This window comes from Pelobates fuscus, chromosome 7 (assembly GCF_036172605.1).
Source record: "Pelobates fuscus isolate aPelFus1 chromosome 7, aPelFus1.pri, whole genome shotgun sequence".
NCBI classification, from domain to species: domain Eukaryota; kingdom Metazoa; phylum Chordata; class Amphibia; order Anura; family Pelobatidae; genus Pelobates; species Pelobates fuscus.
The window spans coordinates 43465568-43480977 of record NC_086323.1 but is presented as its reverse complement, the minus strand read 5'-3'; the positions used below and the strand labels follow the sequence as shown (position 1 = coordinate 43480977).

At 46.6% G+C, this 15410-nt stretch overlaps 1 protein-coding gene across 1 annotated transcript in view; it reads right to left on the bottom strand.

Annotated features, from left to right (window-relative positions):
- The window catches only part of C8A (complement C8 alpha chain), a 57667-nt gene extending 43126 nt beyond the window's left edge, over nucleotides 1-14541 (bottom strand). Inside the window, exons 1-2 of the mRNA XM_063427995.1 lie at nucleotides 14344-14541; nucleotides 411-513 (exon numbers count right to left, since the gene is read on the bottom strand). Coding sequence (XP_063284065.1) covers nucleotides 411-513; nucleotides 14344-14453 — 213 coding nt within the window. The 5' untranslated portion in view covers nucleotides 14454-14541. The remainder of the gene's footprint in view (nucleotides 1-410; nucleotides 514-14343) is intronic.
- Nucleotides 14542-15410: the final 869 nt, after the last annotated feature.

The following is a 15410-nucleotide window of genomic DNA, read 5'->3' as shown; positions in this document are numbered from 1 at the left end:
AGGTCACCAAACTAATAACAAACACGTAACCGGAGTACATATCACAAAAATGAGGACTACTCACCTAGACATAGGGAAGGGAAATGCAATCTTTGTTATTTCACTTATTGATATTTAGTAGTAAACCAATTTAGTATGACAATAGTTCATAATAGTAAATTCCTAAACCTCCTAAAAAAACAGTCAATCCTGAAACTGTTGAGAAGAAAGTTCTGCAACATTAATTTGAGATATGTTAAAGAAGTATTTTTAGAAGACGATCACAAGATGGTTTTACTTTCTATTGCTAAATTTTTTTTTTTATTATCTCACTCACTCACCCTATCCATTTATATATAAAACATTAAAAAACAATTCATCTAATCTTTGTTTTACTTTTACTAATGGTCAAATTGGAAAATAAATCTTACTTTGCTTTCTTGGCATGGGAAACATGAAGACCATTCAGACCACTGACCTAGACGGCAGTCAACAGTTTGAGGTGGAGCTGACCATACATCTCTGGCGCTTCTTCTGCAAATACAAGATGACAATACTGTATGATGTAACACTAGCATTATTTATTAGTGTAACATGTTGTAGGAAATGCTTATAAAGTAAACTCATGCAGTGATACAGAGAAATTCTCTCCTGTAGGAAGGGACAACTCTGATGAATGTACTAGAAATATAAAAAATAATTTGTGGCGAACACCACCAAAAGAATATATCACTCCCCTGGCCCTATGTTCCTCCTCTCCTCCATAGACACCCAACAGACGCTCATCTCCTGCCTGTCCGCAAACTATTCCCGAAATGGAATGTACTGAATGAGTCAATGAGACTTCTCTGAGTTCACTCTGGAACACAAACTCGGTCACACATACCTCCTTTGTCCTGGTTAACTTGTCATTCAGTTTTCACCCCTTTTCCAATAACCCAGGTGAGCACACTTTGGAGGGGAGCTACAATACCATGAGAGAAACAATTGCTACCTATGAGGACCCCAGAGACCCCGTTAAAGTACTGACAAATACCTAGAATCGCCTGGAACTAATTTCGGCAGCAAACCACACTAACGATCGGCCACAAAATTTGACCAGGTGGCATTTCTTCAAACATCCACGGATTCGAACACTATTCGGACTATTGGGGGTTTCATTTATTTGGTTCTTTGTATCTGGGAGATAATTAACTAACCGAGCTTTGACTCAATTATCTCCTAGACAAAGAGATGCCTGGGTGGGATCAATGTGTAAAAGAATGGAGACATTCTGAGCAATAAAAACGGATTACTCCTAGAATTATGTCTTGTCTGGTTACTGTGGGGAACAGGAGAGTTTAGCAGAGGTAACCAGTCGGTTTATCGGTTGTCCACTACATAATTTATGGGAATAAAATGCCCAATATTCCTTAAAGCTAATAAAGAACCACATTTATAAGAGTCCTGCATTCTTACAAAGCTGTTCATAACCATCTTTTTATACTAAAGAGTTTTGGGTGGGCTTCAGGTAGGGGTTAACTGCATTCAAGATTATGTAGATCTATTCTCTAATGTCATGGCTGGCATAACGACATTGGGTGCACTGCTAGATCATATGTTGAATACTGTATGATTATAGAAATGCTATAGCAATATTTTCAGGGATATTTACTAAAGTGAAAATTCAAAGTGAATTATCCTGAATTTCAGATTGAAGGACAGCATAGCAAAACAAAAACAAAAAATTGCTACGTTAGAGAATTTTTCCAGTTTGGCTATTTTTTTTTTTTTTAATTCTTTATTTTCATTGTGCATGAAATAACAACAGGCGTGCAGGGCCACGATAGCAGCTGCAGGCTTTTCATAACATTTTTACAAATTATGTTGTGGCAGATTAGACATTTTTTTTTGTAAAACAAACATGTGAACTTCTAGCTTTATAATAGTAGTAGATATATTTAGACATACTAAGCTATACGATTCTATGAGTTGTCTAGTTTAACGACGTTTAAGATTATATTAAAACGTTATGTCACATAGGTGCAATATCTGAGTTATGCTATGCATTTTAAGGTAGCAAGTTATGCAGACGCTAGTATGCTCATTCATATTCTGCGCTTGTAGTGGTAGGTATACATTAAGCAATCTCGCTTTTAAGGATGTAGGGACATAAAACATGGAATGAAGCGTAACTCAAAAATGGTAATTACAAACATCGATAGAAAATCTAGGCATTGTGGCTTCAATCTGTATTACAAGCTATATACGAGTCTATGAGTTGTCTAGTTTAACGATGTTTAAGATCATATTAAACGTTTTGTCACATAGGTGCAATATCTGAGTTACGCTATGCAGTTTAAAGTAGCATGGTATGCAGACGCTGGTATGCTCACTCATATTCTGCGCTTTTAGTGGTAGTTATACATTAAACGATCTCGCTTTTAAGAATGCAGGGACATAAAACATGGGATGAAGCGTAACTCAAAAACGGTAATTACAATCATCGAGAGTAGATCTATGCATTGTGGCTTCAATCTGTATTACAAGCTATATATGATTCTATGAGTTGTCTAGTTAACAACGTTGGAGATTATATTAAACGTTTGGTCACATAGGTGCAATATCCGAGTTATGCTATGCATTTTAAAGTAGCAAGGTATGCAGACGCTAGTATGCTCACTCATATTCTGCGCTTGTAGTGGTAGTTATACATTAAACTATCTCGCTTTTAAGAATGTAGGGACATAAAACATAAAATGAAGCGTAACTCAAAAATGGCAATTACAAACATCGAGGGTAAATCTAGGCATTGTGGCTTCGATCTGTATTACAAGCTATATATGTACCACTGGTGTCTGGTCCTAGCATTAGAAATTGCAGAACTTGTTAATTCACATTGCTCATACAGTCAAGGATGTTGGTGTAGCTTTATAAGTAGGCTGGGGGATATACAGCAACAAGAGAATATTATATATATTTCTATGTTGAGTCTCATAACGGGTAAGTCCAGTTACTCGGCTTCCCCTTTAAGTGACTGGGCATCACGGTTGCAGGTTGGATTACCCGCTCAGCCTATTCCCACCAGCGGCAGAAATAGTGCAGGCGTGTGGGCGATATTGCTCAGAACGTCCAGGCGGTGATGATGGGAGTAGCAGTCCCGGGTATCTGTGGGTCCGACCAAGTGCCTTCTTTCTGCCCCTGTCTGCCGTGATGAGCGGGTCTGCAGGTACCGACCCCTCCGTTTCTCGCCATTCAGTTTGCGCCAGGCTGGGGTGAGGGCTGAGGTCTTGTTTTTCCGGCGGTTGGTGTGGGTGCGAGCAGTAGACTTCGCTGTGCATGCTGTGGCTTGCAAACTACTGTGTTCGGAGGCTGCTGGTGCCGTTGAGTGGTAAGTGGGTCGAGTGTACTTGGCGGTTTCGCTCGGTTGTGTGCGAGGGTGAGGGATGATGTTTGGGGAGTCTGCTTGCATTTCCCGCCAACCGGCTCTCCGGTCCGAACTCAGTCCGGAGGCAGCTCTAGGAGCGCGGTGTGAGTGTCTCCCCAGGCGGCGTCTGGTGGCAGGACGGATCCATGCCGCCATTTCCTTCACCACTAGATGGAATGCCCGACCTCTGATGCGAGATTGCGTCCATAGGTTGGTACAAAGCCGATGGAAAAATTCCTGGACATTCTCAGGCGGCTTTGTGAGGGTGCTTCTTGTCGCGGGTCTCTGTCGGGCCGCCATCTTGCGTGGGCCCTGGCAGGCTTGGTAGGCCGCTGGTTTCGTCGCTTGATTAAGCCGATTGGCAGGGGCAAACGTCCCCAGCGCGGACCGGGATAACCCCCGCCGGTCCAAAGGGGGGGGTAGCTGGGCCATGTTGTTTTAAATATTTTTATTGTTTCATAACATATGCGTGTATTTCGAATTGAGTCATAGTAAGGCAAGTGGATGCCCTCGCAGGGGCTTATGCAGTAACTTCCAATAAGGCAATTAGTAGCCTACGCAGAGGCTTAATTATCAGTAGAAGAGGAGAAATGCATAATACCGCCTGCGCAGAGGCGAATTCGGTGAATACATGGAATCGCATTTAAACAAACTTTGCAGGGTTAAACTTACAAGCATTGCGGCGTGAGTTGCCCTGTGTAGGTTGGCACTATGACAAGTGTCATACGCATTTTCTAGCAATTAAGCAACAATTGTCTGTCTTAGAACTGCAAGTAAACAGATATAGTGCAAATACATGTCAACAGTAAACAAGAACGTGGTAGTTAAGATTCAGCACCCATACATATTTTAATGTAAGGATAGGTCTGAGGTACCCTCTCATTGCAGTACGTGGGTCTGTTTGTGTAGGTTTGTTATGTTAATCGGTTTATGTAATCTCATCGTAGTGGCTGGTGTGCGCATTGCTTTGCGCGTGTGTTGGTATGTGTAAGTGCTTTGCGTGATCCGGTTCGTAATGTTCATGTGTTTGTTCTGTTTCGGAAATGTCTATTGTGTTCGCCTCAGTGATACGTGAATCTGGCTGCTGTGTAGGACGCCAAGGCTTGAGGTTGCTTACGCGTGAGCGTGTATTGCGGTTAGAAGCCGTGTATGCATATGATTGCCTGTGCAGGGGGCTATATGGTGTAGCTGTTGTGTTCGCAGTTCGTTATTTCGAATCCTATTCTCCGAGCTGTTGTGCGCGAGTAATAAATTCCTAATTATTTACACTGCTAATGTAATGGTTGCTTAGCGGGTCAGTGCCTGCGCAGAGGTCTAGTTATGGTCTCTTGATCGAGTTTATAAGTTATGGCCTGCGCAGGGGTCCTATATTCCAGTCTAGGATTGTGTAGCATTTGGCTTTGTAACTATTCCAGCCGAACGTCTTCTAGGTGCTAGTAGGCCCCTAAGAGGTCCGCTGGTGGGTTAGATCGGAGTGTCTATGCTTCAGTTCTAACAAACAGTTCTGTGTGCTCGCTCCATTGCTAATTTTGTCAGCAACTTCGTCATTGTCGTCTTGACTCTCTTATCTGGTCGACCCCCTGCCTTCATACTCCGTACACGTTATATATGTCCTGGGACAGGGTACTGCACCTTGTTGGGTCATGGGTATGGTCCAATGAGGTGTGTTAGCGGTCCGTTGTTTGCGTGAGGGTCATCTGTCCGGTCATCCCCATGTGCAGACGTGGGCTGGCCTGAGGTCTTGTGTACGTCGTGAGTACGTCGCCTTGTCCGTGGGTGTCACGGTCTGTGTAGTTGGTTGTGGTAGGTGCTGTAGCGGGTGGGTGTCTGTGTATGTGATATGGTCTGGTGGGCCAGACGTTTTGTGGTTCGCCCCCTGTCTCCCGCCCGAGCCGCTGCGTCTCGCCGGCCTCCTTTCGCCTTCCTTGTGTCTCCTGGCCGCCTGAACCTGCCTCTGGTTACGGAGTGCTTAGGTGGTGCCTGAAGGAGTCCGATGTAGTTAGCCTCGTCCAGTGGAACCAGCGTTTGTTATGACGGTCTCTGAGGTTCGGGGTGTCTGCTTTCATATCCTCGAATGACTTTGTGGCTTCCACCTCCTCTAACCATCTTGTTATGGGGGGAGTATTTGTCTGTTTCCAGAAGATAGGTATGGTCACCTTGGCTGCGTTCAGGAGTCGAGGGATAACCGATCTCTTGTATGTTTGTATCGCCATGGTAGTGTGATGCAGGAGGAATGCAGCCGGGGACTGTGGTAGGAGCTCCTCCGTGACCTCGTGTATTATTGTCCGGATCCTGTCCCAGAACGGTCTGATGCGGGTGCATGTCCACCATAGATGTATAAACGTTCCTGCTTCCTCCCCGCAGCGCCAGCATGTGTCCTGGAGGTCAGGATTTCTTGCGTGTAGCGTCGTCGGCGTCAGGTACCATCTGGTGAGGATCTTGTAGGAGTTTTCTTGGGAGCGTGCCGAACTCGGTGTCTTTTGTATCAGGTTAATGCTTTTGTCCCAGTCCGCGTCTGTCATTGTTTCCTCAAGGTCTTCCTCCCATTTTCCGATGCATGGTGGTGCCAGCAAGTATCTACTCGCGACAAGGGTAGTGTAGATTTGCGAAACGGCTCGAGGTGGTTCCCTGTCTTGCGTGCATAGGAGCTCAAATTGCGTCAAGTCCCTCAGGAGGGAAGGTTTTTGCGTGATGGATCTAGCGTATTGAGCAATTTGTGCTTTTGCTAGGGCGTGTGCGAATGTGTGCGGTCTATCCGGGTATAGTTCTCCCAGTGGTCGAATGTCGAATGGCTGGCGGAGTACATCTCTTATGCGAGGCACCGTATTGTGTCTTGCCAGGCCTATTGTTGGGCCGTATTCTCCAGCCGGGAAGTCCGGGTTTCCCTTCAGGGGCAGGAGTGGGCCTGGGTCCGTAGTCAGATATTGTTTCGTGCCCTGCCCGTGCCACACCTGCATGGTCGCTGCCACGAATGGGTTTGTGATGCGTTTGCTTCTATATGCTGACTTAGGGATCCACGGTAGGGACCTGAGGTCGCACCTGATTATGTCTGCTTCTAGTTGTGTCCACTGTTTGGTGCCGCTAGCTATCGACCAGCTGAGGACTCTGTTGATGTGTGTCGCGTGGTAGTACTTTTCAAAGTCTGGGAGTGCAAGGCCCCCTTTGAGCTTGGGCAGGATCAGTTGGGAGTGTGCTATGCGTGGGGACCTGCCCTTCCAGATAAAGGTGCGGACCTCCTTCTTGAGCGCCAGGAAGAACGTCCGTGGGACTTTGATGGGTACCGTTTGAAATATAAAGAGTAGTTGCGGCAGTAATGTCATTTTCACCGCATTCACTCTACCCAGCCAGGATATGTAGTAGGTTCCCCATCTGTGCAGTTCCTCTGTCGCCTTCCTCAGCATTGGGAGGTAGTTGTGGGTGTAGAGGTCCGACGGGTTAGGCGTTAGCCATATCCCTAGATATTTCATACGGTGTGTACACCAGCGATACGCGTGTTGTGTTTGGATCGTGCATTTGAGAGTTTGGTTAGCGGTTATGTTCAGTATCTCCGATTTCGCGTAGTTAATGCGGAGATTCGAGATGCTGCCGTACATGTCAAATTCCATCTGAATAGCCTGTAGGGAGGTCTCCGGGTCCGTGACCACGAACAGCATGTCATCCGCGTAGGCCAGAGTTTTGTGATGTACTTCTCCGACCATCAGTCCTCGGATTTCCGTGTTGCGTCTGATCCTGTTGAGAAAGGGTTCCAGCGTCAGGGCAAAAAGTATGGGCGAGAGCGGGCACCCCTGCCTGGTGCCGTTGTGAATCTGAAACGGGTCTGTCAGTGCGCCATTGATCCGGATGCGCGCCGTTGGGGTAGTGTACAGCGTCTGCACCCAGGACATGTACTTGGGCCCGATGCCAAGGGAGCGGAGCGTTTCGAACATCAGGTCCCAGTCCACCCTATCGAACGCTTTCTCTGCGTCTGTGGACAGGAGTAGAGTTGGGGCCTTCTGTGCTTTCGCGTGGACTATGAGGTTCAGGGCTCTGATGGTGTTGTCCCGCACCTCTCTGCCTGGTATGAAGCCCGTTTGATCCGGGTGGATCACGGTGGGCAGCAGCGGTGCCAGGCGTGCCGCCATCACGCTCGCTAGCAGTTTGAGGTCCGTATTCAGAACGGAGATCGGGCGGTAGCTGGGGCATAGTGTCCGGTCCTTATCTTCCTTTGGAAGAAGGGTAATGTTCGCTGAGGTGAATTGGGCCGTTGGTGTGGCCCCGTCCTGGACTGAATTCAGCGCAGCAATGAGTTTCGGTAATAAGGCTCCAGCGAAGGTTTTGTAGTATTGGAGGGGTAGGCCATCCGGTCCCGGTGCTCTGCCCGTTTTCGCTTTTTTGATGGCTTGCGCTAACTCCTCTGGGGTTATAGGAGCTTCTAGTGCTTCCTGGTCTACTTCCCCTATTCCTGGTATGTCTGCCGCAGCTAGGTATCTGCGGATGTCTTCCAATTTTTGGGGCCTCGGATGCTCCGGATCTGTATGTCGGAGACTGTATAGGTTTTGGTAGTACGCATGGAACGCTGTCGAAATCTGTTCCGGTAGGTGTCTGAGGTGTTGTTGTGCATCTTTGATTTTCGGTATATACAGCTGGCTCCTGCGTTGCTTCAGGAGATTCGCTAATAGTCTCCCGCATTTGTCCCCGTGTTCATGGATCATATGTTTGTAATGTTGGTACGAACGTTGGATTGCGCGGTTCAGGTGTGTGGTGAGTTGGGACCGCCTGGTCTGGAGTTCTTCGTATGTCGTCGCGTCTAGGGTGCGTTTGTGTCTGGCCTCTAAGATCTCAATTGCCGCGCTGAGTTCATGTATCGTCTGTATCGCCCTCTTCTTACGGGTCGCACATATCGCGATGAGCCGGCCCCGGATAACTGTTTTGTGCGCTTCCCAGCACGTCAGTGGGGTGACTTCGTCTGTTTCGTTGTCCTCGAAGTACTCCTGGATGTGTTGATGCATCTGGTCTACAACCGTGATGTCTGAGAGCAGTGATTCGTTCAATCGCCATGACATTTGTCTGGGTCTGTGTAGCGGTGACTTCATCCGTATGCGGATTGGGCTGTGGTCCGACCATGTCATCGGTAGGATTTCTGCGGCACTGAGCAGGGCTAGGTTGCGGTGAGGCATCAGGAAGTAATCCAGTCTTGTATAGGTCGAGTGTGTCGTTGAATAGAACGTGTAATCCCTGGTGGAGGGGTGTAGCGCCCGCCAGCAGTCCGCCAGCTGGTGGAGGTGTAGGAGGCGAAGTGTGTTGGCGTGCCTGTTGTATGGTGTGTTCCCATGCGAGGCCGTCGAGTCCTGGTCCGGATGGATCGCCAGGTTAAGATCTCCGCCCATGATCAAGGTGCCCTCCGTGAATTTCATCAGGGTGTTTAATGCGGCACGTAGGAAGTGGTATTGTTTCGTGTTCGGAGCGTACACATTAGCGAACGTGTACGTTTGGTCTAGAATTGTGCCTTTCGTGAAGAGGTACCTGCCTTGTTTGCATCTTACGGTGGCTTGCTCAACGTACGGGACATGGCGGGAGAAGAGGATGCATACTCCCTGCGAGCGTCGGTTTGGGTTGTGGCTGAAATATCCCATTGGATAGTTGCGATCCTTCAAGGCTGGTGCCCTGCCTTCCTGGAAGTGCGTTTCCTGGAGGAACGCTATCGAGGCTTTGTAGTGTTTCAGGTCGCGCAGTAGTCTGGAGCGTTTCTCCCTAACGTTCAGGCCGCGGACGTTGTAGGAGACCATACATAAGTCCTCCCTAGCGTATCCGCCCGGTCCCGGTGTCGGCATCGTCCGGGCGAGGTCCAGGGAGCGAAGTGGGCTAGCCTTGTGTGTACGTGTGTCACTACGTGCTGTCGGTGGTGCGTCTGGGTTCAGAATGGAGCTGTATCTGTGTTTACTGTCGGTTAGGTCTGTTAAGTCTAGGATATCGGACAAGCGTCCCGATTTACCGGTCCCTAGGTCACCCCGAGTGGGGTGCCTGTGTCGGTGTCAGGAGTGATGTGTCCCCTACCAGTTGGGGGCTGTTTTGTCCTATGCCTGTGGGGGAGTCTGGTTATCTGTCCGACCAGATTCGGTCCGTCGATTCCGTGGCAGCGCGGAATGTGGTACCGTGTGTGGTATGTGGAGTGCAGTCACTCGTCCCCTTGGTGGCTATGTAGGTGGAGCGGCCGCTCCGTCCTTTCTGTATAGAGCATATGTGGGTCTGCGTGTGTGTGCCATGCATATTGCTATGTGTCGCGTCTCTATGTTTAAATAGCTCTCTGTTTTACTGTGGTGTCTCTCGGTCTGTATATTATGTCCCTGGCGAGGCCTCAGTTTGGGAGTTCCTACTTGGGTGCATGCGCGTCGTAGCTGTGTTGCAGGCGGGGCTGGGTGGTTAGTAGGTGGTTGTGTGCTCGTGGGGTTACGGGGTGAGTGTATATTAATGTTCAGGCTAGTGGCTATGTCTAGCATGTTCGGAGGTTAGGCTCTTTGCGGCCCATCACTCCGGTATGTCTTCGTGGTTGCCTCTACCCTGGTCTGTCGGGTTTCCTATTGCTATATCTACTGCAATGAAAGTAGTTAAGGCAAGGCCTTGTAGGCAAGCCAATCTTTGGGCTGTCGCTAGGTCTGTCTTGATGCAATCATCATTCATGTATTTTATTTTTTTTTCCCTTCCCCCCCCTCCCCCCCCGTGTTTCCTCCCCCCCCTCTTCATACCTCCCCCCTTTCCCGTCCCCCTCCCTACCACCCCCCTTGACATCTGTGTGTGTTGCCTCGGGGCGTCTATCTCACGTCTCCTCTTATTGCCACCTGGCCTCTTTCCCCGCCCAGCTTCCACCGTCCGGTATTCGGCCACTTGTCTCCTATCTATCCCCCCCTCCATTACCCACTCTCGTGTCCAACCCTCCCAGGCATCCCCCCCCCTCCCCTGAGCGTATGCAGCCCCCCCCCACGTCACTCCCGTTCTGCCCCACCCCCAGCGAGGGACGCGGGCCGTCCAACGCCGACAGCGTGTAGAAATGTACAGAAGGGGGCAGTGCGTAATGGTCAGTTAAGTTACCCACGAAATTAAATACATATAAACCTTGACAATGCTGAACCAACCAAAGTAGGCTGATAAGGAGCGCCTAGATTGTAAAAGTGGGCAAACAGTCAGGAGCCGGTATGTAGGCAGGCAACCGAAGGGAGAGTCCCTGTATGCCTTAGTAGTATCGCTTCTAGTCCATGACCTTACTTGGTGGGAAAGTCCGTCCGTCTTCGGCTCAAAGTAACCCGGGGTGCCTTTCTAACCCCCCTCACCGTGGGCATGTTCGTTGTTGTGTCCCGAGCTAAGTGCCGTGTGTGGCCCCCAGTCCAACAGCTCACAGCATATCAGTAGCAGTTCAGAGTACTTGTATGCCTGCCCGGCCTTCGCAATGCCAGTGAAGATGCTGGACCCCGTCCCCCTCCCCAAGTGTCCTGAGCAGCTCCCCCCCATGGCTCTGCAAGTGCGGATTAGTGCCCTAGAGCCGAAACCCCATGTTGCGTGGTGTGTCGTGGACTCTTGTTCCCGTATCCCCGTTCCCCACCCCATTTTTGGTCTATGTGGCCAGTTCGTGGCTGCGTGTCTCCCCAAGTAGTACTCACGGTTTGCAAGTCCTCTGTGCTGCTAGCAGGTTCTCAACCTAGGGCTCCCGCTTCTCCGGCTGGCAGCCTGCTAGTTCTCTTGTTCGCGCCTTGCCGGGCCCGGACTCCGGTCCCTGCGGCGTTGTTGCTGGGGTCTTTGAGGACCTTGGTCCGGTCTGCACGGCTTCTGCGGTCCTGGCGGGAGCTGGAAAAACGATCTTGCCAGCCAATCTGGAACTTGAAGCGGTGGGAGGTCCATGGTGCGGAGGAAACCCGGGAGATCTTCAGGCCTCTCACCACCAGTTGGTCTGGGCCGTGCCTGGCCGAGAGGGAGAATGGGTAGCCCCATCTGTATGGTATTCCTGCCTGTTGCAGCGCGGATGTTACTGGGCGTAGGGCTCTCCTAGCCTGCAGGGTGTACCTGGATAAATCTATCCACGTGTCTAGGTTGGCTGTGTCCGCTTCCTGGCTGGCCACGGCCGAATTAGTGTGTTCCAAGTCCGTGCGGAGTGACCTGGCCTCAGACTCCACCACTGACATCCGGGCTTCCACATTAGTCAGGTCAGTGCGGAGTTGAGCCACCTCCTCCCTCACCACGCGGCCCAGCCGTTCAGATAGGGCCTCAAAGTCTGCCTTAGTGAGCAGATTAGGGAGTATGGCCTTCCACTCACTCTCCTGTGGGGGCTGTACCTCTGATGCGGTGGATGGTGCTGGCGACATCCTAGCCGGCGTGGAGGGGAAGGAATCCATGTCCTGGCTTGCGGCCTCCTCCTCCCGCTGTGGTGAACGGGCGCGAGTTGTGGCTTGGAGGTAAGAGCGGATAGAATGCTCCCCTTCGCGCCCCGAGGGTCTTGGGGTGCCGGTGGGGTCGGATTGCTTCCTAGTGCGACCCATATCTGTGTGTGGACGGGCTTGGTGCCGGTATTATAGCAGTGTTATTGCGGGTGCCACGAGGAGCTCCGGAGTTAGGCGTCCATCTTCCTCGGCTGCCGGACACGCCCCCCGCTGGGCCATGTTGGATGCTCGCTTGTGAGCGGGACCCGTGCCGGGAGATCGGCCACCTCCCCCAGGCTTCAGGCTCCGTTCTGAATTAGGCCGCATGGCCGGTTCAGGTGATTTCCCAGAGTTTCGGTGCGGGACAGTTGTCATTCCGTTCCCTGTGCAATCTTGTGTCGTTTTCCAGGCACCTCGTGCTGCAGGCATTAATATTTTGTTTAGGATTAGCAGTTTTGTGCCCGCTGGTGCAGGAGCTCTCAATGAACACGACCGGCCATCTTGGCTGTCAGGCCCCGCCCCCCAGTTTGGCTATTTTTACCTTAAATTTGAAATTCACTTTGAATTCACTTTCAATTCTCACACTAGTAAATAAACCATTTGGGGTTTTAAGATTTTCATGTTTAGAATGGATTGATAATCTAGCTATGTGGATTACAACACAATCTCAAAGCAGGTCTGTTGCACTGTGTGATCCGAAAGGAATGAGTTTGGCTCAGAAAAAAAAGGCTTATTAGACAATCAGGCCTATTAGTAAAAGACCAGCATCTGGTAATATCTTGTGTATTATTAGGAAATGTTTTTTTAGTTTGCAAATGTGTATAATTCCACTATGATATGCTAATTTTGGCATTAATATTATAGAGAAAATAACATTTATCAATAAAGGATACAATGCGTTTATTCATTAGAGAAAGAATTTAGAATATTAAAAACCAGATTGCAAAATGTAAGCTATAATTGCAAAAGTGTGTCTATAGCCGGGCTGGACATATTTTGCAAAGAATTCATTTTGGCCTAAATTTTGCAATCTTGTTTAGGATTCGCCACTGTACGGTGTTAAGTAAATAAACCCTATGTTATTTGGGACAAGCAATGCCAGTAAATCCTGCAGAAATATTATGTGAATCAGAGTTAATTATTTTCTTTATTTTAATTAAGTTATTTTGGAACAAGATTTTGTTTCAGGTGTAACCAAATAGAAAAACAAACTGTTTTTATTGTGAAAATACTAAATTTTAACATTGTTTTGTTACAACTTTGATTTAAAAAAAAAAAGATGATAAAATGCAGCCAGGCTTATAAAGTGTGACTTTTATTTCAGAGTTGTTTAAATTTGTGGTGTAGGATTCCCCCATGGGAAAACTATATCTTATTGTATAGATTTTTATTTTATCGTTCAGATCTGGTTTGTACGCTGAGCTCGGTTTTTACGTATTCTGAAAAAATGTAAATAAATAAATAAAACCTGTAGAGGAACTGTTAATGGCCATTGAGTTGATAATTCGAATAAAATGGGGCAGAAAGAAAAAAGAAATCTGTGGGTATAAAAGTTTTGAATTTTGTAAATGCATTTATAGGAAATTTGCTGGTAATTTGTTATCTGACACAATTACCTGTCTTCAGAAAATATATATCAAAAACAGAAAAACAAATAGCAATTAGTATTTCAAATTAGTAAGCCAAATTCTTTTTTCATTCATTACACTATCTCGGCAACTCTGCAAATGCCACTTAGAATCAAGTTACTATTTGATAGGAGTTGTAACACATTCATTCTATAACTAAATTTGATCTTGGACCTTCAAGTAAGTCTCAAAAGGAATATCGGGGCCCACTGGGAAGATTTAAATCTGTCATGTATATTGGTGTAATTCGTCTTCCATTTGAAAAAGCTAAATTTGGGAATTTGTCAAAATGTAAGAGTAGTCTTCGTTCATATGTAGAAAAGAGACCCTGGCAAGGGTGCATTGGGATCAAATAGACCATTTACCCTTTGATTGAACCCCTTAAGGACACATGACATGTGTGACATGTCATGATTCCCTTTTATTCCAGAAGTTTGGTCCTTAAGGGGTTAATCATTCTAGAATCAATGCAACTTTACATGCAATTACGGTAGGTATGGAAAAAGATGAAATATAATACAATTATTTCCATTCTATCCCCAAAACTCTGTAAACATTGCTATTTTAGGAAAATGATGCACCGTTTGATTCTGAAATATACAACTACAATCACTCACAAAAGTACTACTGGAGGTCCTATTTTTTTTTATCTACACAGCAAAAATTTGTAATCCTGATACTAAAGTTGTTCCAGAAGAAAAAAAATAGGAGAATCCTTTCTTTCACAACACAATTAAAAGACACACATATACTTTACTGATATATTTTTGAACAGTATCTAAACATATACAACAGAAATCCATAGAAAACCAATGTTGTGTTGGAGACACCTCTCTAATAGAGTCAAGAGATGGTACGGGGACTAATTCCTAGTAAATTTTTTCAGTTATGTATTCACATTATGTTGTATATGTATATATGTATACAGTTTCTTTTTAGCCCTTACCTGTGGGATAATGGAATGTCAGCACTTTCTTCCCCTGTTCCAATGGATAAATGTGAGAAAAAATGGTAGGTGTACAATAGAAAAATACATAGATCTTTACAAGTCCCCATGTTTCCCAACTAATTTTTTCTCTTAGGTTTTTTGATGGCGTGGAATATCCTGGCATTCAGTTGCTATTTCGAACAGTGAATCATTGACAGAAATTTAGCTATTGCCCCTGATAATCCGAGAAGAGGATTGCCAAATCAAAAAACAAAGTTTACAAAGAGTGCATTTGTGTTTGTTGCACCAACCCCCGTTTTTTTTTTTTTTTTACTTTTCCACCATAAAACCTATAATCCCAGACATTGCAAACAACTGGTATCTTCAGTGTGAATCCATTATCTATCTAGAATAAGCAAGCACCATTGTGTTTAATGGACTAGTGGATTTAGAGTCTTGTTTATTTGATTTTTTTTAACAGTGAAAATAAAGAACGTCCTTGACATCATGAGATCATTACTTTAAAATATTTGAAAACTATTGAATTTAGACTATGTTTAACCCCTTAAGGACACATAACATGTGTGACATGTCATGATTCCCTTTTATTCCAGAAGTTTGGTCCTTAAGGGGTTAATGTTTGTTTGTTTTTAACCTAAGCCTGATCTCTAAATGTAACATGTGTGCTATCCCAAATCCATATGCACATTTAAATTACAGAGGTTTTAGTACTAGAATTTGCTTTTTGTGAATCATTTCGTCCCCCTAAACGTTTTGCTCAGTTGATCCGAAGTTTGCCCATGCAGCGCATAAGTTTTCGTTTATGCGACGATTTTGGTAAAAACTATTCAGGTGAATGAAAAGGACTTGAAAATTCACCTATCAGTGTACTGCAAAATATATGCATAATATTTACATGTATGTGCGTTCTGACGGACCTTGGGTTTATTTATTATTTCATTTATTTGATTTAGTGACTGTTCCCTAACCATCAGCCATCTTTTTCTGGGCCGTCATGGACGGAACAACGAATTACAACAATTCAGTCACATGGCAATTCAGAGTTAGGTAATCTGGACGTTTTG